General features: G+C 35.1%; 1 protein-coding gene across 14 annotated transcripts in view; it reads left to right on the top strand.

Annotated features, from left to right (window-relative positions):
* The window catches only part of rapgef2b (Rap guanine nucleotide exchange factor 2b), a 153,424-nt gene that overhangs the window by 114,503 nt on the left and 13,709 nt on the right, over nt 1-25,212 (top strand). For all 14 annotated transcript variants that reach the window (XM_069187764.1, XM_006629471.3, XM_069187773.1 and 11 more), the window contains 15 exons: nt 1,318-1,449; nt 6,071-6,248; nt 9,394-9,530; nt 10,253-10,411; nt 11,615-11,767; nt 13,934-14,098; nt 14,244-14,351; nt 14,878-15,081; nt 15,633-15,741; nt 17,955-18,201; nt 19,322-19,479; nt 22,351-22,591; nt 23,456-23,839; nt 24,122-24,333; nt 24,631-24,754. In XM_069187764.1, coding sequence (XP_069043865.1) covers nt 1,318-1,449; nt 6,071-6,248; nt 9,394-9,530; nt 10,253-10,411; nt 11,615-11,767; nt 13,934-14,098; nt 14,244-14,351; nt 14,878-15,081; nt 15,633-15,741; nt 17,955-18,201; nt 19,322-19,479; nt 22,351-22,591; nt 23,456-23,839; nt 24,122-24,333; nt 24,631-24,754 — 2,711 coding nt within the window. The remainder of the gene's footprint in view (nt 1-1,317; nt 1,450-6,070; nt 6,249-9,393; nt 9,531-10,252; nt 10,412-11,614; nt 11,768-13,933; nt 14,099-14,243; nt 14,352-14,877; nt 15,082-15,632; nt 15,742-17,954; nt 18,202-19,321; nt 19,480-22,350; nt 22,592-23,455; nt 23,840-24,121; nt 24,334-24,630; nt 24,755-25,212) is intronic.

The raw sequence follows: 25,212 nt of genomic DNA, 5'->3' as shown, positions 1-25,212 counted from the left end.
GCATCATAGCAAAGGTATTTGTCCTAGCCTAACTAAAAATAGCAGCAGCAGGATCAATCCAATTGAGCATGCATTTAACAAAAAAACTAAGGTAGAGCACCCAAAGAACAAGGCTGGAAGTGACTGCAGCAGAGTTTTGACAAAGCATCGCAAATGATTATATGCAATATGGAGAACTCAACAGATTGCCATACTGTTTTTTCTTTGAGTATTACCGGATGCGTCCATTGAATAATCCATTAATAAAAAGTATATTCTAAAGTATTATATTACTTTCTCCATCACAAATGCAACTTGCTTATTTTAAAAACAGAAATAATAGTTCTGGCTCTGCTATCCAAATTCTTTGGGAGGGCACTGTATAAACTTTATAACTGCATAACTCCTGTTATGTTTTGTATGACCACCTTTTTTTCTTCGCTGTTGACGTGTAGCCTGTAAGGCTTATTCCCAGTTGTTTAATTGTTCAGTTAATTCCAAACATGGTATCATTCTACAGAGTGTACTTTTAACATCTGATAGACTGTCATTCTTGTATATACCAAGACATTTGCACGGCCATCATTTTGTTCTCATACCTCAAGCTGCCTCCCTGAATGATTTTCCCACCCATTCGACTTGGCCATTTGTTGAAAACGTATTCTCAAAGAGGGAGCTATGATATATCTGATACGTTTACAAGGTGTCTTGACAGTACGGTTCGGTTTCTTCTGTATTGAAGTTTACTTTAAGCATGAAAAGTGAGTCAGTTCTATGCTTGCAGCAGTAGTAATAATAAACATTTACCATTTACATTTTCACCATAGATTAAATATACATTTCTGCTTTTGGGAAAAAATTTTGGATTCATCTCGGCATAAGATATTTTCTCAAGAAGTACTCAGACTTGTTTGTTTACTTTTTGTCATACTGTGGGTGTTTATTTGTATTGTCTGTTGAAGATTCTTAAACATTGTCCATCAATATTTCCTTTGTTAGGTATTGTACTGTCTTCTCAACATGTATGTTCAAGATTCTCCTAAATCATAGCTCTCTGTTTTTTCTAGGGAACTTGGTACTATCATATCTGAACTACTTGGAAGTACTGTAAATTCTTATTTGCTACCAACTAATGCTTTGTCAGTGATTCTCTACACATTATATTATCTTTTTATGAAGGGGTAATTTGTAGACATGAGAGTTTTCCTTAAATTTAATAAAACAAGTGTTTTTATCCTGTCGTGCATAATCATGTGGTGGTGCTGATGTTTTCTTTCTTTGTGTATGTTAGTTTACAGTGAGCAAACGTGTATTTACTGCTCATTTTGTTTTATGCAGCTTCCTGCAGACTTCACCAAGCTCCATCTCACAGACAGCCTTCATCCACAGGTGACCCACGTTTCATCCAGTCACTCAGGATGTAGCATTACAAGCGACTCGGGAAGCAGCAGCCTGTCAGATATTTACCAGGTAAGCAGGCTATTAGTTTTGTAGACTATGACTTTTTTTTTAAAAGCACCATGGAAACTTTTTTCTGGTCTTTGCAAGAAATAGAAATTTAGACAAAATTGTTTGGGTAGTTAAAGTAATTCCCAAAGATTCCATTTATGCTACCAAAATATATAATGTGGAGGCCCAGTTAAAAATAAATTTTTGCAACATACATAAATGAACAGAAATCCTTACTACACACTTTGACAAACATGTTTGGGAAACATTTTGTTTATCATCTAAGACATTTATGATTGAAAACCATAATTCAAAATTATTGTTGGAGATATAATTATCAAGTGCTGAAAATTAAAAAGAAATAGCAAAGTATTTTTTTATTTATCTTATGTATACCATAAAATGTGTTTTATTTGATGTTTGTTAGCTGGAATTGCCAAGTTTTTACTACATTTTTGCATCTCCAGTTAAAGATTCATTGTGCAGCCTGTACTTACGGGCAGAGTGAGAATTTGCAGATGTGCTCCACTGACACACCCACCTGTCAGAGTGGTTTTTGGATGTCAGTGCAAGCTTGCAGGGTTTTCCTGGCTGTTTTGCCGAATGCCAGGAAATCCCCAGCCAGTTAATGCCTGTCCTACCCCAGGGGTGTGCACCATTGCAAGTGTAATCCCAGTCACAGCTGGCTAGTGGCGTGACCTGGTTCAAACCGGTGGCATATCATCCACATGGCTCAACCAGTTTTCTGATTAAGCCATGATAGAGACTGTTGTTGTTATATCATATGGTGAATCTGCACTTTGATTTATCTTTCAGTTGAATATTTAAGATTTCTATGAATAATAATATTTTGTCTCTTTTTTGTCTCAGTAGAGATTATACTCACTGAATGGATTTTGTAAATTGTGATGCAACTATGCTGTTTTATGGGATTCATTTATTTGTATTATTTGATTTTAGGAAATACAGAATTATATCAATATATTTAAATGAAGTGTAGTTTAAAAGAATACACTTTAGTTTCAGGAAACACCATTTCCTCTTTTTTGATGTTTTGAATTAATCAAACATTTAAAATAAACTTTTAATCAAAAGTAATTGAATTTCTTTTGAAAGAGCTTGTGTCTTTGTGCTTTGACTTTTGCTGCGTAAAGAGCTAAATCTTTAAGCTCTGATTTTCCACTGCTTGTTACTATATGTAAGGCCATCTGTTTGTCTTTCATTAATACATCCGTAGTGGATCCAAGTGGTCTTTAAGCCTGATGAAAGAGATTCCCTTCCCTGCTACTCCTGATGTGTTCACTTTGGCTACTGCACTGGGTTGACTGACTCACTGGATAGGAAGCTTTTAAACATTTCTTCTTTTAAAATTCAGACTGCAATAGTAGATAATATAGTAGTAATATCAACTCCAAGTTCACCACAATAGCACAGGAACAGGACAAAACTGAGTCTACTGAGCTACAATGATTGCTTGACATAACATGCACAATTAAATTAGTACCGAATTCTAGTATTGGTTAAAATGGTCATCCTTAATTAGGCAGCAGTTGTATCAGTGAAAATATATACTGTAAATCAAAGGTCTGTGAACATTACATGTTAAACAAAGATTTTGAAGGCCTTTGGTCCAGTCTTGACATCTGTAATTAAATAGTAAATCAGTGCTTCACTTAAAATTAAAGGGTAAATCAATACTTCACTTTCAATTAGGGGACATCTTTCTAACATGTCAATAGATTAGTCTTCTGTCTTTAAAAATTTAATAGAGAAAGTATAACTTAGATTAGGCCTATTGTTTTATTAAACATGAAAATTGAAACTGTCCTATGTTATTTAAAACTTTCAAATATTAATTTTTATCTACTTAAAAACACACATATAGTATTACTTTTAACATTTTGGTAAGATACATTTTCCTTTTCTATTGCGGTTGTAGAATTATATCCTTTATCATTGCAATGTTATTGTACTAAATTGTTGTTTGTTTTTTAAGCATGTAAATAAAGAAACCGATTGCTTCCAGTAATACAAGGTCTATTGCAGACCAAAATAAAACGTAACAATTTAGTTTTGTCAAATATCTGCCCTTAAAAAAGGTTGACAGATGATAAATGCCACCTAAATCGGTGCAATTGTATCAGTGTTGTGTTTGCCCTGTCAACTGAAAATGCTCTATTGTTAGCTCTTCAGTGAGATTTATCGGCTGTGGCTTCTCCGTGGCTGGAAAAGACGGCAGAATTGCAGACCATTTTATATTTGAATAAATCATGAAAGTGGTTCTTCACATGGCTAACGCACGAATCCAAGAATAGCCCTGTTGAAATATTAATTATCAGCTCTATTCTGTGTGACAGGCATTGCACATTGATAGGTAAACTCATTTAGGGTGAGGAAGATGCATAATAAAATATACAATGTTTGTCTTTTTTTTTGTTTAACATCCGTCGGTGTGAAACCTATTTTTGGTCACTGTTGTGGTCTGGATTCCATAACTTTACAAATGATACTTTAAACAGTAGGAATTGATTTTTACGGTCTAGGTAGTTTGTATTTATTGTGTAATAATAATAAAGAAAAACAATATGCATTTTTATGTTTTCAAGAGTGTCATTTAATGCCTGACACCTGCTGCAACAATTGAATTTTTGGCCATAAAAATTATCTTGTGTTCATTATTTTTAAATGTAATCACTGTGGGTTTTATTTATATATTATTGGACTGCAATAAGAGACATCTTGCAGAAAGATAGTATTTCCCCAGTTCTTAGTAATTTCCCCTTTTTATTAAAAGCTTGCACTTCATCTTCGTCTTTAATCTTACTTAGAATACTCATCTTTACCTTCTTACTTTTTCTTTTTTCTTTGTTGACTTAATGGTATTTGAAATAATTGCTGAATAACAGTATAGTTATTATTGCATTAAATTTAGGAATAAAACATTTGTTGTGCATCCGCTTCCTTCTAAAATTATGTTGGCAGAGAATCGTTTTAAACTATTTCAAAATGAGCCGTAGTGTATCTATTTGTCCAACAGTTGTCATTTTTAATGCCATGGTCCTTTCAGTATTTCAGGTAGGACGATGCTGTCAGAGAACTGACTGGCTATATCTCTAACCTTGGAAATTATTCAGGCTCAGTGCATTGAGGATAATGCCAGACATGACTCCAGACATTCTGGATTCTGGGATTCAAGTTGTTTGACACAGTGCAGTGTTTCCTTTCTTGCTTCTTTCTCCTTAAATAGTCCCATGTTCCATTTTTAATATATAATGCCTTGAAATCCCTGAAGAACCCATAGTGCTTGTGAGACCTTATGCTAGAGTCACGAGTCAGACACAGTAGTGAATCATTTATGGGTTTTTTTGCTTGTCATTTAGAGATACAGGGCATACATTTTTGTAAACCAGGAAATTTTAGTTCAAAAACACTCCTGGCAGCAGAAGCCAGCAAAGATCACTGTGGGAGGTTTTACTTTGTGATGAGGCAAAGCTTGTAGTTCTTTTATAAAGCATGGGGGGGGATAATCTGCAAGGTTTTGTTTGCTCTATCCACAGAGCAAGACTTTGTGTATTTTCCATTGAAAGTGTCAAATTTCCAAATGTTGCATTTGAAGTGGATATAAGAAATCAGCACCATTTGTCCTGGCTTTGGCGGAATGTGGAATGAAAAATGAAAATGAGTAAAATATGAAGCAATCCAACCTACTAGAGTGGCAAAGGAAAAATGAACAGGTTAATGTGGAGTGAAACTTCGTGTCAGGAGTTTTTTATGGCAATGTCCATGTGGGCCCTCCTCCCACAGGAGACTGCTCCAATCCACTTTCCCTTTATCTGTCTCAGCAGGACTTAATGCCTTGATGCTTCTTCCCCATCTGTTTGCTGCTGATTTTGTTGAACAGTTGTGTCAATCAGATATCATCAGCAGGGTGGTAGTGTGGCTTAAGATAAGAATAAGTGGACACCATAATACTAATACTTACTGTATGACAATCCCGCAGGTTAGGAAATAACCTGTACCAAATGCTGGAATTGCCATTGTAGTAGCTACTCGTGAGTGCTTTCACAGTACAGTAATGATGCAGTGGCGCAACTGCTTAGAGCTCCCACTCTGTTAACGTTTTATTGGTTTAAGCCAGATATGCTGCTGTGGTTGGATTCAGCTGATAGATGTATTCTTGAGGTACAATTGTGGGGTTAAAGATGTTTATAATTCTTATAATAATGGTCTTTAAACACATCCTTAATAAGAAAATGTTCAGAGAGTAGCTCTGTGTTGAGTTGGTTACTGTTGATGTTTTTGTGTTGTATTTAATATCAGGAATTATTTGGGATTTAGAATTCCAATAATTTGATGCTTGCAGAAATGATGCATTTACTTGAATATTTAGACCATAGATTGTTAGTCCTTATTGTATAAACATTTAATTGTTCATTGTAAGAAAGTAGTTCTAGTGTGCCCTTGTCAGTAAATGTTATGCTGTTTACAAACAAGGATTTGAAAATTGCTATTTTTTTTAGTATATTATGGCATTGTTGGATTCATGTTCGACAATGATGACTGCTCATTTTGCTAACATCTGTTTATGGCCCAATGTGAGCAGTCTCTCTTTTCTTGAATTCTGGAAAACTTTGTCTTGTAGGCCACTGAGAGTGAGGCTGGAGACATGGACCTGAGTGGGTTACCCGAGACAGCGGTGGATTCCGAGGAGGATGATGATGAAGAAGATATTGAACGGGCTTCCGATCCCCTAATGAGCCGAGATATTGTCCGCGATTGCCTGGAGAAGGACCCCATGGACAGAACTGATGATGATATTGGTGAGTCAGACCCAAGACAAGGTGGCAGTAGGAATCATCTGTGCAAGAAGAATTAGCAGTTTGTACTGTGCAGAAGGCCAAGGCTGCATTGGCTTAAGATGAAAGTGAATGTCCTTGAATGGTTCTTCCAGAGTACTTATCATGATAGCAAATCTTGTTGTCCATTTGTGTTCCCCAACCAAATTGACAACTTGAGAAATTTTGCGCAGGAAAATGTTTGAAACCGCACCATTCTGGTGTGCACATTTGGTAACAACTTGGTAAACCTTATATGTACTTATAATTCCAGCTCTGCTAAAGTTGCTTCCACCAAGTATTGACCCAAGAGGGTTGAATACTTAAGTAATCAACATATTTAGTTTTAAATTTCTTTGCTTATATTTACCAAGTGATTGACCATTCAGGATTTGGTAAGATTAACTTAAAAATGCATTACATCATTTATAATTAAACAGCATGGGACTCCATCAGAAGAGTCTTGCATGAATACTTTTGCAAGACACTGTATGTAGTTGTCCATATGTTTTAGTGGGGTTTCACCAAGAACTCAGGATTCCTCCCACTTCCCAATGACGTGCTTATTAGCTTAACTGGTTGCTCTAAATTGCTCTGTAATCGACTGGCATCCTGTCCAGTGTATAGTTCTTTTTCTAAACCCTGTATTTCCAGGGTTCCACGACCCTTACCAGGAACTAGTTGTTGTATAAATTATATATATATATGTAGGTATACTACGACACAGTATTTTTAAAAAATAGATCTAAGAAGGTCTCTGCAATATAGACCTACATTTATTTCTACAAGATAATCTTGTGACCACAAAAGTAAACATGACAAATTGGGCTCTTTGTTTTTTATAAAGAGGATTCATGTCTGCTTTGTTTCCTCTGCATTCATCCTGAGGATTTGTACTAGTTCATGAAGGATGTCTTCATAGATTTTTTTTACTAATGCATCTGCTAAAAGCTTTATAATTCTTTTTGGAAGGAAGTGTGTACTTTTTGTTAGTTTCTTAATAAAATAAAAGCAGATACTTGCACAGCTCTGCTTGTGAGATTGTTTTATTTGACTCTGTGATCCGATTTCCCAGTGTATTCAGATGTGTAGACATCAGTTACTTGTTTTGCACTAGCTGAAGTAAAATGTGTCCAGTGATTGCACTAAACACCCACCTTGAAACATTAGCCTTGTTTTTGTTCTGTTTTCTATAATTCAGATCATGTTGAAATTATGAATAGTTATAGTACTTAGTTATATATAGCAATGAAATGCTACACCCTCAAGATGTGCTAGTAACACCCACTATTGATGTTAAATTTGAGTGGACTCATTATTTTAGCAAAATATTTTTATACTTTAAAACCACCGACATAACCTCCCTGAACCAATGTACAGGTATCCCTTTTCTAACTGCTGTATTTGGTTCGAGTCTATCCTGGCAAGCAACGGGCGGGAATATACCTTGGACAGGATGCAAGTCCACACTCGCACTAGGGCCAATTTTCCCGGAAGCCAATTAACATGCCAGTGTGTCTTCGGACCAAGGGAGGAATCTACAGCACCTGAAGGAAAGCCACTTTAACGCAGGGAGACCTTACAGACTCAATGCAGATAGCACCCCGAAGAATTGAACCCAAGGCCCCAGTGCTGCAAGGCTGCAGTACTGTTCACTGTGCCACCATGCTCCCCTTTTAGTCTTGATACCAAATGAAAAATTAAGGACCGTGTAACAGAAAATGCACAAAACGGGTATATGGAGCACATTTAGAATTTAATCAATTCAAAGTCTGGGAACTTGCTTTTAACTCGCAACAATGAGAACAAAATAAATTGCTGGTGTTTACTTTTCATAGAAAAACTGTGAACTTGTTTTACCTAGTGACGCAGTCATAAAGGGCCTGAAGAAGAATTACAAGCAGTGCAACGCTTGATCTGAATCCTTTTTGGATTCAAGGTCTTAATTTTAAAGTCTTGGGGTTTTCTTTTTGGTATTTGCATTTTCAGAGATTCAAAATATTTGAATTTGTAACTGCATTACAGATTTTTTTTTCTCCTAAATGTCAAAAGAGGAATAAAATCAGAGTCAGTGTCAGTTTGAAAAGTGTTTTATATATATTATTTCTGTCTGGCTATGCAGTAGTTAAGCAAAATAATAAGAAAAACAGTTCACATTGACATTGTAGAGAAACTAATCAAATTTATCAGGCCATTTTCTGGGTAGTTCAATGGTAAAAGGTTTACGTAGAGGGGATGAAGTAGGATAATTGGGGGTAAAAGACAGTTTGCAATACTTTTTTCTGAAATTTGATATGAGCAGCTTTTTAGAAGTGTTTCGAATCTAAGAATAATAAGAGTTACTAGTCTCCAATTTGTCATTATTACTGCAGTTGCATTTATCAAGATACGTGAAATCTGCAGTGCCATGTGTCCAATATTGCTATTGCCTTCACAAGTTAAAGTCACGGGATGGTTAGACTGTGGTGCATAATAATGTGTAACACAATCTGGCTTCATGACCATTTCCGTTCTTTGCATGAATGCACTTCTATTTCATATAATGAGACAAGTCTTACATTTACAGCAGTGAAAAAATTCAGTGCTAACGCTATTTAATCATATCAATACATTAATCAAGAATGTTCTTTTCCTACGGAATTCTAATACGTTTCAAACAGTCAGGTATATTTAACATAAACACCTAAATTTTTTTTATTTTGTTTCGCCAAACTTTGGGACCTTTCCTCAAAGGGGAATAACTCCATACATACATTTCTGCTGTTTGTTTTTTAGTGTGGACAAATTATTCCTGCTCTCTTGCTTAACTGTTACAAAATTGAGCTGTCTCTGCCATTTTTTTTCTCTTATTGTTTATTTTTTCTCCTGAGTATTTAAAAACTATACAGACCCTTGCAGCAAGAGAGAGGAAAATCTAATTTAATTATTTGTATTCTTTAACCATTTGGAGGCCATTTCAGTGTACTGTATGTGGCTTTTCAGCAGGGTCTTTTTTTGAGTTTAGTGAAGGAGAAGTTAAATGATCAAGGAGTCTTCTTATCTGTTATGATCCAATCACACCTTTGCTGAGTACTAGTGTTTTGACACCTTTTTTATTTTAATACAAGTTTAATCTTTTTCTTTTTCACAGAACAATTACTGGAATTCATGCATCAGCTGCCTGCATTTGCTAACATGACAATGTCAGTGAGGAGGGAGCTCTGCGCGGTGATGGTGTTTGCCGTGGTAGAACGGGCCGGGACAATAGTCCTCAATGATGGGGAGGAGGTCAGTAGAATTTGTTTTTCTCCGGGCCTTTTCTCATGTTCAATCTTTAATAGCACAGTGGATTGTCGCATTATTAAATGCAAAAGTATGGGCTCTTTTGTGGCCTTTGTGGACCTTGAAATCATCAAATTGATTGCATTCTGCACTTGTGATATGGATCACTTAACTGGGCTTTCAGAGCACAAAGGGCACTATTTTTAAAGATGAGATTTTCATTTGTGCTGTGACACATAAAACTTTGCTTGGAGTACATCTGAGCAAAATATGGTTTGAATGTTCATGGTTTGAACACTTACAACTTCGTATTGATCAGTATTCTTTTATTTGGTGATTCAAAATCACCCAGAGATACAACTCCAATTACGACCCCCTGTTTCCATTCAACCAGAAGAGAAGGCTTTGAAGTCATCAGCACTCTTTTCTGATGCACATAAAAGTGTACCAATGTTAAAAATGTTTAATCCACTATCTGCAATGCTGATGAGGGGTTTATGCAGTATAGCCAAGAGCTAGTAAATCTATACTATGTTCTAAAATTAGGTACCCAGCATACAGCACTTTCTTTGCTTTCCTCTACTGCTTTACATACAGTACTCCTTTTTTCCAATTCTGCTTGAAAGGTTTCATTCTCTCTAGAGAGCCAGACATATGCTTTAATTTCACAATCATTAGTTCAGTCTGAAACTGCCAGAAAATGTTCACTGATGTCATTTTTTGTGCAGCTGGACTCCTGGTCAGTAATTTTGAATGGGTCTGTGGAAGTGACGTACCCTGATGGTCGAACAGAAATCCTGTGTATGGGGAATAGCTTTGGGGTCTCTCCAACACTTGAGAAGGAATACATGAAAGGGGTGATGAAAACCAAGGTGGATGACTGCCAGGTAGGTGTCCTCGTCGAATTGTAGGGAGCAGAATTTCAATCCTTAGCTTGCGGGTTTGAAAAATGAGCTGAAATAAAACTGCATTCATTTTGGAGTCATGAGGAAAGATTTGAGAACTCCAAGAATACGTATTTTAGGAGTTGTAATAATAATAAGGTTATTTTTTCATATTCCAAATTATGTATTACCATTTGTAATTAAAAGCAAGTGGTGCTTTAACAGTCAAATTGTATTCTGTGTGGCTACTCAAAATAAATGAATACATTATTATAGTCATTTTCTTTTGAGGAACTGAATTGCCCATAAGTCTAGTAAAAGGTAAGTGTAACAAGACCAGAAATAATGTAAAAAAATATATTTAAACCTTATTTACTCATGTAGCTATATGGCAATTGCAAAATTGCACGATTAACGCATCTCTTTCGTTCTGTTTTTAAACACGGGAATGAGGTAGATTGTTTATGCTTAAGTTTGAATGAGCTCATGAACGAGAATCAGTGTTGAAAATTGAGAATCATTTCTGGAGTTTGCCATGACCCTAAACCAGATTTAGCTTTGTTGTGAAATGAGTGTTTCTCAGTTTCAGCTGCATCTTAAGAAACTGCCATCCAAATTAAAAGGGTCTTTTGCCCTCATAGTCCTGGTGTGCCGGTACTTAACTGTATTTGTTACAACAATTCTTTGATACACCTTTTGATACACCTATAAATTAAGACCTGAAAATTCTGCTTAAAAGGATATTCTATTAAAATACTGTAGTTTTTTGTTGTAAGATGTATATTTTTTTCTTTGATTCAGTGTGGAAATAACCACACATACAGTACATCACTATAAAAAAATTGAATACTATTATGGCAGATTGAATACTATCATGAAAATGGGTTTTAAATGGTATAAAATGTGTGGTATTTGTTATTTTGTTGATAGAGATAAAACCTTTAAAATCTAAAATGAATTCATCAGTGTCTGGTTAGCACAGCAGTATCCCAGTGCAATTAAATAGTTAAGTACTTCTGAGATATAGTGACAGAAGTGACTGGACGTTTTAAAATTATGACCTTTTAACTCATAGAAGTCCCTCATCTTTGTGGGGAAAACCCGTTTTGTCACCACTGATTCTGAAACAAGCTATATATGTATGTTGGACATGAAACTGATGCAGCTATTGGAATCCCCAAATTAATATTTTCTGTTTCCTTTCAGTTTGTATGTATCGCCCAGCAAGATTATTGCTGTATTCTCAACCAAGTGGAGAAGAACATGCAGAAGGTGGAAGAGGAAGGAGAAATAGTGATGGTGAAGGAACACCGGGAGTTGGATCGTACAGGGACTAGGAAAGGACATATCGTTATTAAGGTATGACGGAGCCCAGAGTCCTGTTAGTAACCAGGAGCTGGAAACTTTTTATAAATGTACTTTCTAAGACCAAGCATAAAAACAGTGTTAGGCTTTTCTTTGTATTTGGACTGAAATAACCATACCACCAACAAAAAGAATAAACAGTTAGATAATAAACACCACTGTTAACACTGTCACAATCAGAAATAGAAGCTACTGTGTTAATGTTCAGACATTTATCTTTAAATGTATTTTAGATTTTATTTACTGAGCTCCTTTAAATAATAAAAAAAAAGTTCAAATTCCCATTAAACCTCCACTTTGTGCTTTATGCATCTCGGTTATAATGTAATATTTGAAAATATAGAACGTCCCTCCTTTTTCAAGAAGGACATTTTGCATTCAGTGCAAATTGCATAATTGTTCGGTTGCAGCCTTTTCTTTGTCAGCTTGATGGCTGTTTCTTTGTGTTACTTCCCTTCCTGTAGAAACTTTCCTTCATATTCACTCCTCCTGTGCTGTTTTATTCATGGATGACAGTGGATCTTGCTGCCTCAATATTTCTCTTTTCTTTAGTGGCTAATTTCTGCAGTATTTGCAGGGTTCTATTCCTTGTACTATAGATGCCATGAGCATAGGTGCACATGCCTTTCTAGCAGCTCTAGGGATTATTCTGATCATCATCTCTGTTTTTCCTTTTATGTATTGTTGCGACATTTTGTCGTCGGCTATCCAACAATCTTTTAATATTTCTAATTTCCTTACTGTCCTTATTTCTTATTGAATTATTAAGATCACTAATGTGAGGTGCCTGTCAAAAAGAGCTATGAAACCCCTGAGAGCATGTTCAGCCTGAAGCAGGACTGCTGATGTTCCAAATCCTAATCATATGTCAGGGCTTTTGAAGTACACCTCGCAATCCAATACAAAACCAGCTTGGGAAGACCAAACATGTTTATGCCCTTGGGTTTGGCTTTTTTGGTACAAACTGAAGGTATAGCAACTTGTAAAAAAATAGAAAGTCTACATGTTTACAAAGAACTTAGTTGAATAACTTGCTATATCAACAAATGCTTTGTTGTCTGAAATGTAGAATTTAGGTGACTTCAGATTTCAGTTTGGGATACATATTAATTCAGGTTATTACAGTAAAAACAAGTGACAAAACCTACACAATAAAACAAAATATCATGCATGTTACTTTTGGCATACAATGGGCAAGGCTGTGCTCAGTCTGTTTTCATGTAATCACCTGAACACCCTGTCTCCTCTTCTGCCTTAATATCTGCCTCAGCAATATCTTCATCAGAAAAAATCTATGTATGAATTATTCTGTCAAAATCACCTCTATTATGAGAGCCTTACCTCCTACATGATGACAATATAACCATTTGATTCACATAAAATGTCTTTAGCACAGACCTTGTGTCCACTACATAAGATGTTTATAAAAGTATTTTAGTAAAGATTTGCATTTCACTGAAGTCAAAAGTGAAATGTCCTGAGATCATTTGTGTTTTTTCATAATGGGTTAACCTGATTTTTAGCAGAAGAAGTGGGTAAATATTCTCATATATTCTAACTGGAAAATAATCCAATATATTGCAGTCTATTCTGTCTTAGAAACCTAACACATTCACAGAATACAATACAATGCATCCTAGGTTGGGAGAGTACAAATACTTTTTGCATTCTTTTGTATTTGAAAGAGGTGAAATCTGTAAAAATCATTTAAATTCCCCTGTGTATTTCTGTTTAGTGGAATGATTCCAAGAAAGGAGACGTGACTCTTGTCTTTTTTCTAGATATTTTTAGTTGCTTTTCTGTTTATTGTCGGCTTGCTCTGGAAACAAATATAGGAAACATTTTTAGGAGTGGCATTAAGTACAGCAATAGTGTTTTTAAAAGCAGAGAAACAGGTATGCTGGCCTGATTCCAACAATCTATTATGTATGTTTTAAATTATTCCTTTTTTAAGCCTTTGATGTGAAACTTGACATCCATTCTTACAGTATGTACACTTAGTGTTAAAGATAATTAACATAAGTAGTTGCTAATTCTTCATTTCATGTCTTATTTTGAGCGTGCTCAGGCAGTCACAGGATCTTCCTGTCAGTTTATCCTATATGTTATTTTCAGTGCAGGTCCTCAATTTAATCAACTTTCTTTCCTTTAACTCCTCAGGGTACAACTGAACGACTGACAATGCATCTAGTTGAAGAGCACTCTGTGGTGGACCCTACGTTCATTGAAGATTTTCTGCTGACCTACAGGACTTTCCTCTCTAGCCCTATGATTGTAGGCAAGAAGCTTCTGGAGTGGTTCAATGACCCCAGCCTCAGGGACAAGGTAAAGTACAGCTGTCCATTCACTCTGTAGGTCTGGGCAACTGTGCCTGGAAGAGAAGGTCAGTGACCTCAAATGGAAGAATTATTCCTAATTATTGAAGTTGTTTTCTTTGTTTTTTCTGACTAAGCAAAATATTATCTTCAAGGTTACACGGGTAGTGTTGCTGTGGGTGAACAATCACTTCAATGATTTTGAAGGAGACCCTGAAATGACCCACTTTCTTGAAGAATTTGAAAACAATTTGGAGCGAGAGGTAGGTTCAAGTCATAAAAACTATTGAAATGGAATTTCTATTTTGTTTTCGGTCAATGTTTCTGATCCATCAAGCTACTGTAGCTTTTAGTTGTAATCAAATTTAAGTCAATGATTGAATGTTAGTCAATAGAACAATGGTGTTTTATTGATGAACATTTAACCCGTTGAATTTTAAGATTTATTTTGGGTATTTACAATATTAAAGCTCCTGCTTAAATAATGGAATTATTACAAAATATTAGTCTTTGGGGCAAGAATGGCTTTTTTAAAATGGTTTAGGAAAGGTTTGGAGGTTTGGGTCATACATGTGATTTTTAAACTGCATTTGAAAAAAATAATCCCTGCAAACTTGACTGCATATTATACAATGCTGCAAAATATTTTACATTTTATCGACTCAAGAGAAAAAAATAAGTGGAGAAATAGTACCTGTCCAAAAAAACATTATACACTGTCGTAGATCATACAAGTTTATGTTTCCGAGATTCTGAACCAAATCTTACATTTCCCTTTTTCTTTTGCAGAAAATGTGTGGGCACCTACGACTGTTAAATATTGCCTGTGCTGCTAAGGCCAAACTCAGACTAGTTACACTAACCAAACCCTCCAGGGAAGCTCCATTGCCCTTTACACTCCTTGGAGGCTCAGAGAAAGGCTTTAGAATCTTCATAGACAGTGTGGAAGCAGGCAGCAAAGCAGCTGAAACAGGGTTAAAGCGAGGTGATCAGGTATGCTGTGGTTTGCACTTCTTCATGAGATCTTGCCATCTGTGATTAATTACTTATAAAGTACTTGGTACCCAGGGAAGTAGCAGTTTTTGCAAATCCAATGCTAGTCTTTAATTAATTAAAATAGGAGTTAGAATTAATCAAGTAACAAAACCTGTACATTACTCTTTTACTCAGAGGTTTTCCTGAGATTGAATGTGTTACACTTTCTTGAAGATATATGACACTTAAGTATTCACATCCTGTTAATGAATTATTGCTATTTTATGTAAACCTACTTTCCTGAAGTTGAGCTTAATCTCAGCACATGTGTGGTTCTAATAAATATCTCAAAGAAATGCCATTATTAGATTTAAAATCATATGAACTCTTTGAACTTATCATTAGGGCCATGTTTGTAGCTTTCAGTTATCATGTCAATTAGCTGCATGTGAAAGTGTGCATTTTCTGACCTAAAATGTCACATACCTAGAAATAATAGAATATAATAATATATAATTTATATAATAAATACAATAATAAAATATTATATGCTGTTTATTTACTTTCAGATATTAGAAGTGAATGGCCAAAACTTTGAGAATGTTCCACTTTCCAAAGCCACTGAAATCTTGAAGAACAACACTCATTTGTCAATCACTGTGAAAACAAACTTATTAGGTAAATTTATATCGTTTAAAATGTTCTTGGGTATCATTCTGACTATGTTTTACTTCTATACAGATGGTTGTCTTTTGCATTTATATGCTTGTAATTAATCAGTATATATTGATATACTGTGTAATTTTCAGTTCTTAATAAGTAACCATTGTTTTGTGTCCATTTTGACCATTTATGCTGAATCAAGATGTGTCTTAATACATGTAAGGGAGTTTACACAGAATAATCACAGCTAGTACAATTAAGTCACAACTTTACAGAATTGTGTGAATTAGAACTACATATTGTAATAAGTGAAGTTATTTTGTACTTTAATCTGTTAAACTCAAAATTATTTTACAATATAAGGTATAAGAAGAAGAAGGTATAAGATAAATGCTAATGTAAATAAAAATTCAAGTTAATGATGCACTGATCGAATTAAAATAAATTGTGATGTCCAGTTAAGAAGTTGAAACAAAAACTGGAATCTGAAAAAATGGTATTTGACAAATGTGCTAAAAAAACATGGCTGCAGTCCTGACATCCTTGAGTAGGAGGTTTTACCACGAAGGTGCCAGAAAGAACAGGCATGACTGATAGAAGAGGAAAGAGAAGGTAACAGTGGACAGCTAGCTAACCGAAAGGCTGCTTGCACAGGCAGGATAGGATGTGGTATAAGCCGAGATTGAAGGAGAGTGGTTGGTAAGGAGGTAGTGGTTGTTAAGTTAGAGAACACAAGGTAAATAGCATTAGAGGGTGTCCTTCTGACAAAGTGCAGTAAGAGTAATGCAATGTAAGAATTCGAATATGATGTAAATGAAGGATGTGTCCAGTAGATGTTTAGAAAACGTCTAAGGCTTGTCAGGAAAGAGTAGTGTTACGAGTACTAGGAGGGAACAAAGAAAATAGCAAGGTTGTCAGCAAAGTTAGGAAGAAATGGCAATCAAAGAATACCTACATCATGATTCAGTGAAGGGAAAGGAAGGGAAGTAGAATAAGCTGAATCTGAAAAGGATTGATCTGAATGTGATTCTGAGATGGTTGAAAAGCTGTTTGAAGATATTTCTGGCAAGAGAGGAGGTAGATGTTAAGCCTGTGCAATATAAGAAGTTGTAGAAGCGATAAGGGATCCTAACCATGCTAATACATGAGAAGAATGGAGAGAACTTTACATGTTTTTAGTATGGCAAGTTGGAGGAATCTCCCTGGAATTACTCATTCTGCCATGTGCGGTCACAGGTATTGCTAAGAGAAAATTAAAACACAAAATTAACTATTTTAAATTGGGCAATTATGATTAAAATATTTTTTTATTACAAATAAGATGTACAAAGCATTATAAATGTATTTATTCTAAATAAAATGTTTAAGTCATAAAGTGTGGTACAGATGTGGAGAATAACACACCAATTATTGTGTACAACAGATCAGTCAATTGGGCAGTTTAATTGTGATGGTCTGTGTAGGAATGTTTTGTAACTTCAGAACACCATTTATAGGGATGAATTTGCTGTGCTTCCTGCGTGTTTCATCCTGAAATGACAAAGTTCCAGTGGGACAACTCCTGTGCTGCTCACTTATGCTATGGATGCCCTACTCATCACACTTGAGTCCCATTGAACATTTGAGAGAGAGAAGCCGGGATGATGAGTGCCATCTAGGGTTCCTAGACCAGTAAAGAGAGAGATATTTTTCCAGTAAAAGAGAAATGGGATAGCATCCCACAATACAGAATATCCAACCTGGTGCATTGCATGCCTTACAGATACAGAGTTTGTATTGCTTCCAGCACTGGCCACACACACTGATAGCCTTTGTGTTTTACGAATGATCCCAGAGTTGAACAGCCCTGTTGATTTGAAAGTATTTACCTGTGTCATGCGTGTTTAATATAAAGTTCTGCACTCCATCCACAAAAGCTGTGATTTTCCATAAAAACTTTAATTTGTTACAGTTGGAAGAGATATGTGTCTTTTGATGCTCATTATAGCAGAAGGACATAATCTTTGGCTTTGCAACTTAGAACTTAGTGGATAAGAGTGCCACTAAAACAGCTGGCTTCATAGCTTTTCTTTTTTTTTTCAATTTTACTGAAGCAATCGGTGCACTAAAGGAGTATCTGCTCATATCAGAAACAGATTAATGATTGTAAGGATTAAATGATTCATTTATGAGTATCACATCCACGTCTTCAAGATTTGTTTTAAACTAATATATTTCTTTCATGATAGTATTTAAAGAGCTTCTTGCAAGGCCAGCAGAAGAGAAGAAAAATGGAGCGCCACATCTGCCCAAGATTGGTGACATCAAGAAAGCTAGTCGCTACTCCATCCCTGACCTGGCAGTAGATGTTGAACAGGTCATGGGCCTTGAAAAAGCCAACAAGAAGACAAAAGCCAATACTGTTGGTGGAAGGAACAAGCTAAAGAAAATACTTGACAAGACTCGTATAAGTATTCTACCACAAAAACCATACAAGTGAGTATACAAGTGTATGCTCTTTTCCTGCTTAGAGATTAACATTTTCATTTCTCTCTGTGAGTCTGATTACAACTTTTCAAGAAAGCTAAACTAAACATCTTAAATGAGTGAATGAGAGAATTTTGGTTATAAATATAATTTTTATAAACATAATCCTTCAGCAAATGTGCATATTTCAAAACACAGCTTTCATGAAAATTATGTAATTCATAATCACAATACTCCAGAATTTCAGTGCTGTTAAATCATCTGGCTATTAAACATGATAGAAGTAAAGCATGCTATCTGTACATATATTACGTAACACATAAAGTTTGGTGGTACGGTTAAACCTTGTATTAAACTTGAACATTTTTTACGTTTTTTGTTCTTTTTCCCTCATTTAAAATTTTGCAAATCCCTGTTCAAGACTGTTTAGATACGAGTTGAACCAAGTCTGACAGAGCTAGTTTTTTTTCCAGTAAACAGCAATTTGCGTTCCCTGTCACTTCTTTCACACTGCAAATTATTTTGTGATGCTGGCATTAGGATTTGAAGGGTCGGAGAATACTATATAACTCTTTTAACTGTGTGAAATTTCAGCTTCTCATGACAGTTCGTCTTTTTTTAACCAAAGTTCCCTGTGGAACACGTACTCATTGGGACACAATGAAAGGAAGAACAAAAAAGAATATTGGCAGTCAGTAGATATTACAACTCGAGGTCACAGAGCTTAACTGCAGGTCACTAAGGATGATCTGGCCTGTTGGTCTTCTTAATGTGTTCAATTATTTGCATGACTAGGTAAAAGTTGGAACAGTTGAATAACAGTCATTGTTATTCATCAAATGTTTATTAAATTACAAAGTAAAAAGAGTAACATTATTTAAAACAAAAATTGGTTAATATTTAATAAATATGTATGCTTAGATATGCAGTTTTCTAAATAAACAGAAGTAAGTATTCTTAATATGAAGGCTAATCCAGTTTAATTTTAATATAAATAACTTATTGTCCAAACTTGGATGCTTCTATTTTACCTAAATGTGTCCAATCCATAGAGTGTATAATGTATTGTGGTATTTCCTTATAACAATTGCCTTAAGGCACTATTGACCATGCATTCTGTCTTCTCTAGTGACATTGGAATTGGCCAGTCTCAGGATGATAGTATTGTGGGGCTCAGGCAATCCAAGCAAATCCCACCTGCACTACCCGTCAGTGGGACATTATCCTCCAGCAACCCAGATCTACTGCAGTCTCACCATCGCATTCTGGACTTCAACAATCCTCCTGGTAAGAGAGAGAATGATCATGTTTAAACGCTTCTAATATGCCTTTAGAGTGTTTTTAAAATTTCACGTCTCTAATATTGTAGTTTATTTTTAAAAACATGGTTGTGTATTTTCTTATGTTCTTTTTTTTAAAGGAAAAAGTGAAAATATTGATGACAATTCTTTAACACACTTTATGTTGGAATATTAACTGATACTCTACGTCTGGATTAAATGACTTTTGTGTTGATTTTGTATGCTTAAATTATTGAAGTAAAAAGCTTGAGCAAGATGTACACGGCACTTTAAAGATATGAGATTGTATGTTTTTTTATTAAACACTTCCATTGCTGCATTTATAGGATATATACAGTATAAGATGAAACTGTGAAATAAAGAGTCATTTTTCAATGTCTTTTTCTACTACTTTACATATATAAATGTACTTACGAATATGGGCAGTTACGTAAAGGAAGCAACAGTGTGGTACTTGAGAACATTTGTGTATATTAGGGATACCCATTCCTGGTTCTGGAGGACAGGTTTTCTAGGTCTAGTTAAATTTAGTGCCAGCATCTGAAGAGGGAGAAGCTGTTAAACTTATCCAGTGAAGACAATCATAAGCTAATTTAAGTCATTACAAGCCCAGCTGGACTAAAAACCGGTATACACACTGGCCCTCCAGCACCAGGATTGGGGGATCTCTTGGGTATATGAATATGCACTGTGGACAGCTGTTTAAATGTTGAAAGGATCCAAAAGAAGAAGTTGAGGTTAATTCTGAAATTAGTCTGTTGAACCTTCTTCAATTTTTTTTTACTTCCACTTTTCAGTATGGAAGTACCCTTACTTATGAATGTTTAAATGTGTATGATTGTTATCTTCCAAAATTTACAGCTAAGTAATGCAGCAGTGTAAGACAGAAAGTACTACAGCTCTGGCTGTTCTGTTTTGCTTTGTTTTCAGAAGAGGTTTTTTTGTGAGATACTACTGCTTGTGGAGGGAATAGGAGAACCTTTAATTTGAAAATACCAATGATTCTTGTAAATTTGAAAATACCAACAAACCAAAAGTGAAATATACAGAATATTATGAATGCTATGATTAGGAGTCTACGTTTAATTACTAGTTGTTCATTCCTTAAATATGTATCTTTCTCCTCTTTCAGCCACATGCATTTATAGTGAGTATCTGAACTTTGTTTATGAAAACTGCCCTTTGCTTGAACCTTCTTCAGCTCACTGTGGAACCTCTTTTTTGGGGCTTGCTTTACTTTGTAATTTGTCTGCTGATAAATACCTAACTTCTTTTCACTTTGGAGGTGACAAGAGCTTCATGCAACTCTAAGGCAACATGAAATGGGAGATTTATTCCTAGATTTTTCCATGGGCTTTTTAAATGCTGTTCACTTCTTGTCACATTTTTTTAAATTTAAAGTCTGGTCTTTGACTTGTTATATTTATCACCAGCTAATACTTTGTAAGATGAGTGCAAGTAATTTCCTAACTGTTAACCTTACCAGAGATATTATGCAAGGTAATAAAACCGTATTTAATATTTATTTGGTAATGCTTAATAGCAGCCTTCAACAGCAAATAAGTGTCATTCAGTTAATATGTTTACACTGGTCTAAAACATACCTAATCTCTGGTAGAATTTACCTTTCTAAATTTTATTTTATTTTTTTTAAATAAAAGTTTAAAATATAATTAAAAATACTTTAGAATATGTGTACATTTTTGTTATCAAATTACAGATGCCAATGCCTCTTTTGTGAATTACAATGAAACATGCACAATTGCAATGTAGTAAGAAAAGTTTGATAATGTTGTAAGTTTTCTTAATATGTTTCTTTTCTTTCATTAAATGTTCTTTAGATTGAACATTTCGAAACATCATTAAAAGTTAAAATTTTGTCTCCTCAGTACTTTAGCATGACGTGACCTGTTTATACAGAAAAGGTTTTCTTTTAGAGAGCAATAAATTACTCCTTGTGTTATTAAGTGTAGGCTTTTTGTAGTCCTCCACAATTTTTATGTAGTACTGCTTTGGGTTTCAATTTATACCTATTATGGTTAAGACCCAAAATAAATTTGAAAATATATATTTTCATTTAGGTTTGAAGAGGCCACCATTTCTTCTTGAATGTAGGAATGTGTTCATATAAATTACTCAATTCTTTAGTTGAATTTCTTTTCAGTACCTAATGAATCCCAATAAAAATTCTCTAAGATGTTTTTTTGTGGTGATTCATTAGCTTTACATCATAACTGTCGAATCTTTGAACATTTCAGAGTTGCCTGAGTTACAGAACTGTACATTTCTCAAGAAGAGAACAGCATTTTAGAAACCTTTGATCTTTTATCCTTACTCTTTAGAATTTTTGCTCTGCTAAAAAGCATTTTAAAAACAGCATGATTGTGTTTTGGCACAGTGATTTTTACCGAGTAACAAATGTCAGCAATCTTTCAGTGGAGAGGAGAGATTGGTTAAGTTTTAAACCCTAATAACTGAAGAAAGAAAATAAAGATTTAAGATTTAGAAAAGCAAGAGTGACATTTAATTTCTTATTATTTCTTTAGTGGTAATAGAGTCTCTGATGTTCATGTTAGACTACTTACAGTACAATAATTAATTCTTACCAGTAGTGTTTTAGATAAAAAATATTTCTGTATTGTGCCAAAATACAGAATCCTATACGACTTAAAATAAGTTGTTTTTTCTCTCTCAGTCTTTCAGACCTTTCTTTAATACTTTGAGGAACATGGTAAATGGGGACTAATTGAGATTTAGCATGGACTCCTAACTTGCCATCCAAAATGCTTGCTTGATATGATCATCTGTTTTTTTCTCCTTTTCACTTGAATTAATTTATGCCGTTTTGACTTTTAAGATTTGCCAGATCAGGTTCTGCGCGTTTTCAAGGCTGATCAGCAGAGCCGTTACATCATGATCAGCAAGGACACCACAGCCAAGGAAGTGGTTATCCAGGCTATCCGGGAGTTTGCTCTGACAGCCGCTCCTGAGGCTTATTCCCTGTGCGAAGTCTCCGTCACTCCAGAAGGTGTCATCAAACAGCGGCGGCTCCCAGATCAGCTCTCAAAGCTGGCAGACAGAATACAGCTCAGTGGCAGGTGGGGGACCCTGTGAATTCAAAAGCAGAATTTCTGTTCACTACAAGGCAGCATTACAAGAAGTACTGGATTGTTTGGGATCGTCAGTTTCTAGGTGGATGTGGACCTTTTTGTCAGTCTTTTTTGGGACTGAATCATTTTTGGGCATAACTGTAAAAAGAGCAAAGACCTAAAGATGTAATATATTAGTATCTAGGAAAAGAATTAACTTGCCAATGTTAGAGAGCAAAATCCTCATATTTGTTTTGCTTCTGTAGTCAACTGGAGTATTATCTTTTCTCTTCAGGAAAACGTGAAAGTCTTTTTTGAGTTTATTGAAATTCATACATAATCATGAAGCCATTTTAAAAGCTGTACAGAAAAGGCATTACAGTGATGGGTAACTAGGGATGTCAAAGTAAGATTTTTGTTAGAAAATTGTTAACTGAAGTGTTTCGTCAAAGTAAATGACTGTCATCTAACAAGTGGCAAAAAAGTGTTGCCATACCCAAAATTCTAAAATGCACAAATTTAATAATGACATCATTTAGTAATGAAGCTGTTATTATTGAGAATAGTTACATATTTGTAAGTGAAAATAGAAAAACATCTAATCATATACATCGATGGTTTGTATTTGTTTTAGTTTAATACATATATTTGGGTATTTTGCCTCCTTAAGCTTCATAGCAAATGATAAGACTGCCATCTAGTGGAATACAATGGGAATGACAATGAGCTAGTTTTGCAGCAGTCCTTTTTTAACATGTACAGGATGTTACTAGTACTTTAACTCTTTCAAGAATTTTGTTCCTCATTGTGTGCTTGAAATTGACAGAAGACCGTGAAAAAGAACTTTTGTCAGTTTTGTACTTTTTATTTTAGGTATTACTTGAAAAACAATATGGAGACAGAGACACTGTGCTCGGATGAGGATGCCCAGGACCTGCTGAGGGAGAGTCAGATCCACCTGTTGCAGTTAAGCACAGTGGAAGTTGCCACCCAGCTTTCAATGAGAAACTTTGAGCTGTTCTGTAACATTGAGCCCACCGAGTATATTGATGATCTTTTCAAGCTGAAGTCCAGAACCGGTTCAGCCAACCTGAAAAAGTTTGAAGAAGTGATCAACCAGGAGACATTCTGGGTTGCTTCAGAGATTGTGCGCGAGCAGAACCAGATTAAGAGGATGAAAATTATCAAGCATTTCATCAAGATTGCCCTGCACTGCCGAGAGTGCAAGAACTTCAATTCTATGTTTGCAATCATTAGGTAATGGAATAACTACTTGAAATTACTTGCACCAACCAAAAGTCAGTCTTATTTTTTGGGTTATCCAGATATAGTCTCTCACGGTGTAAATTTCCAGTAGACTTGCTTATTACTTGCTCCATCTAAGTATAAAAAACTGTAGTAATTACATAGTCTATCTAGTAAAAGACATGCCAAGATTTAGATGTACCAAAGTGGAACCTACTTTTCATTTAAGTCAAATTCTACAAGTGGACGTTACAGAATTACTTTAATTGTGATGTGATTTGCTTTGTACCATAGTGGACTAAACCTGGCCCCAGTATCAAGACTGCGTGGTACCTGGGAGAAGCTTCCCAGCAAATATGAGAAGCTGTTTCAAGATCTTCAAGACCTCTTTGATCCCTCAAGAAATATGGCCAAGTATCGTAATGTCCTCAACAGTCAGAATCTGCAGCCTCCCATTATTCCTCTCTTCCCAGTTATAAAGAAGGATCTCACTTTTCTTCATGAAGGTAAAATGCCTATCAGTTCTTTACAGCAGAAATGAAAGTTCAATTTTAATCAGACATTTCAAAGGTATTAATTTAATCAGCTTTTTTTTAAGCAACAATATTGGAAAAATACCACCAAAACTGGCACATTAGAGTCAGTTATTTCCAGTCTTTATTGCTTGACTGATCTGTTTTAAAATCAGTGATATCAGCTTGACAACTCCAAAATCAAAGGTAGCGTGTGAAACTTCAACTTAATACATTTTTAGAATTGCTAATTTTTGTGTGTTCATGGCAAATGTCTTAATCCTCTTTCAGGCAATGACTCAAAAGTGGATGGTTTGGTGAATTTTGAAAAGTTAAGAATGATTGCAAAGGAAATAAGACATGTTGGACGCATGGCTTCTGTGAATATGGATCCTGCGCTAATGTTCAGAACAAGGTATGCGTTTGGTCATTCAAAAAGTTGATTGCTGCACTTATGTTAAGTTTAAGGTATTTTTTTTTGCTGTCTCTGCACTCTTTTGGTTGACATTTATGATTCTCTGATACTACAAATTGTTTAGCACCACAGTTAACAGTAATTTGCATTTTGGTTGTTGACAGTTTTCAATTTTCATTGTAAACTAGAGGATTTAGTACACATGCTTTATTACACTGCTAAAAAAAAGTGGAATATTGGATTGTTTTTTGAGCAGCTTACTTGCAATCAAACTTAGAATTTAGATCAGATAAGAAGACTTCAACTATTAACGTTTGTGTATCCTCTGCTTTTCTTTTAATATTTAAGCTTTTGTGAAACGCCCACCTGGATTCAAACAAAACTTTCTTCTTTTAGGTGTGACCATTTTACCGCTGACAAGTATTTTTGAAAGCTTTACTGAGTATTATTGCTTTATG

Source organism: Lepisosteus oculatus, chromosome 1, assembly GCF_040954835.1.
Source record: "Lepisosteus oculatus isolate fLepOcu1 chromosome 1, fLepOcu1.hap2, whole genome shotgun sequence".
In the NCBI taxonomy this organism is placed as follows: domain Eukaryota; kingdom Metazoa; phylum Chordata; class Actinopteri; order Semionotiformes; family Lepisosteidae; genus Lepisosteus; species Lepisosteus oculatus.
Note: the sequence above shows the minus strand (reverse complement) of the source record. Positions and strands in the feature narration are given on the sequence as shown.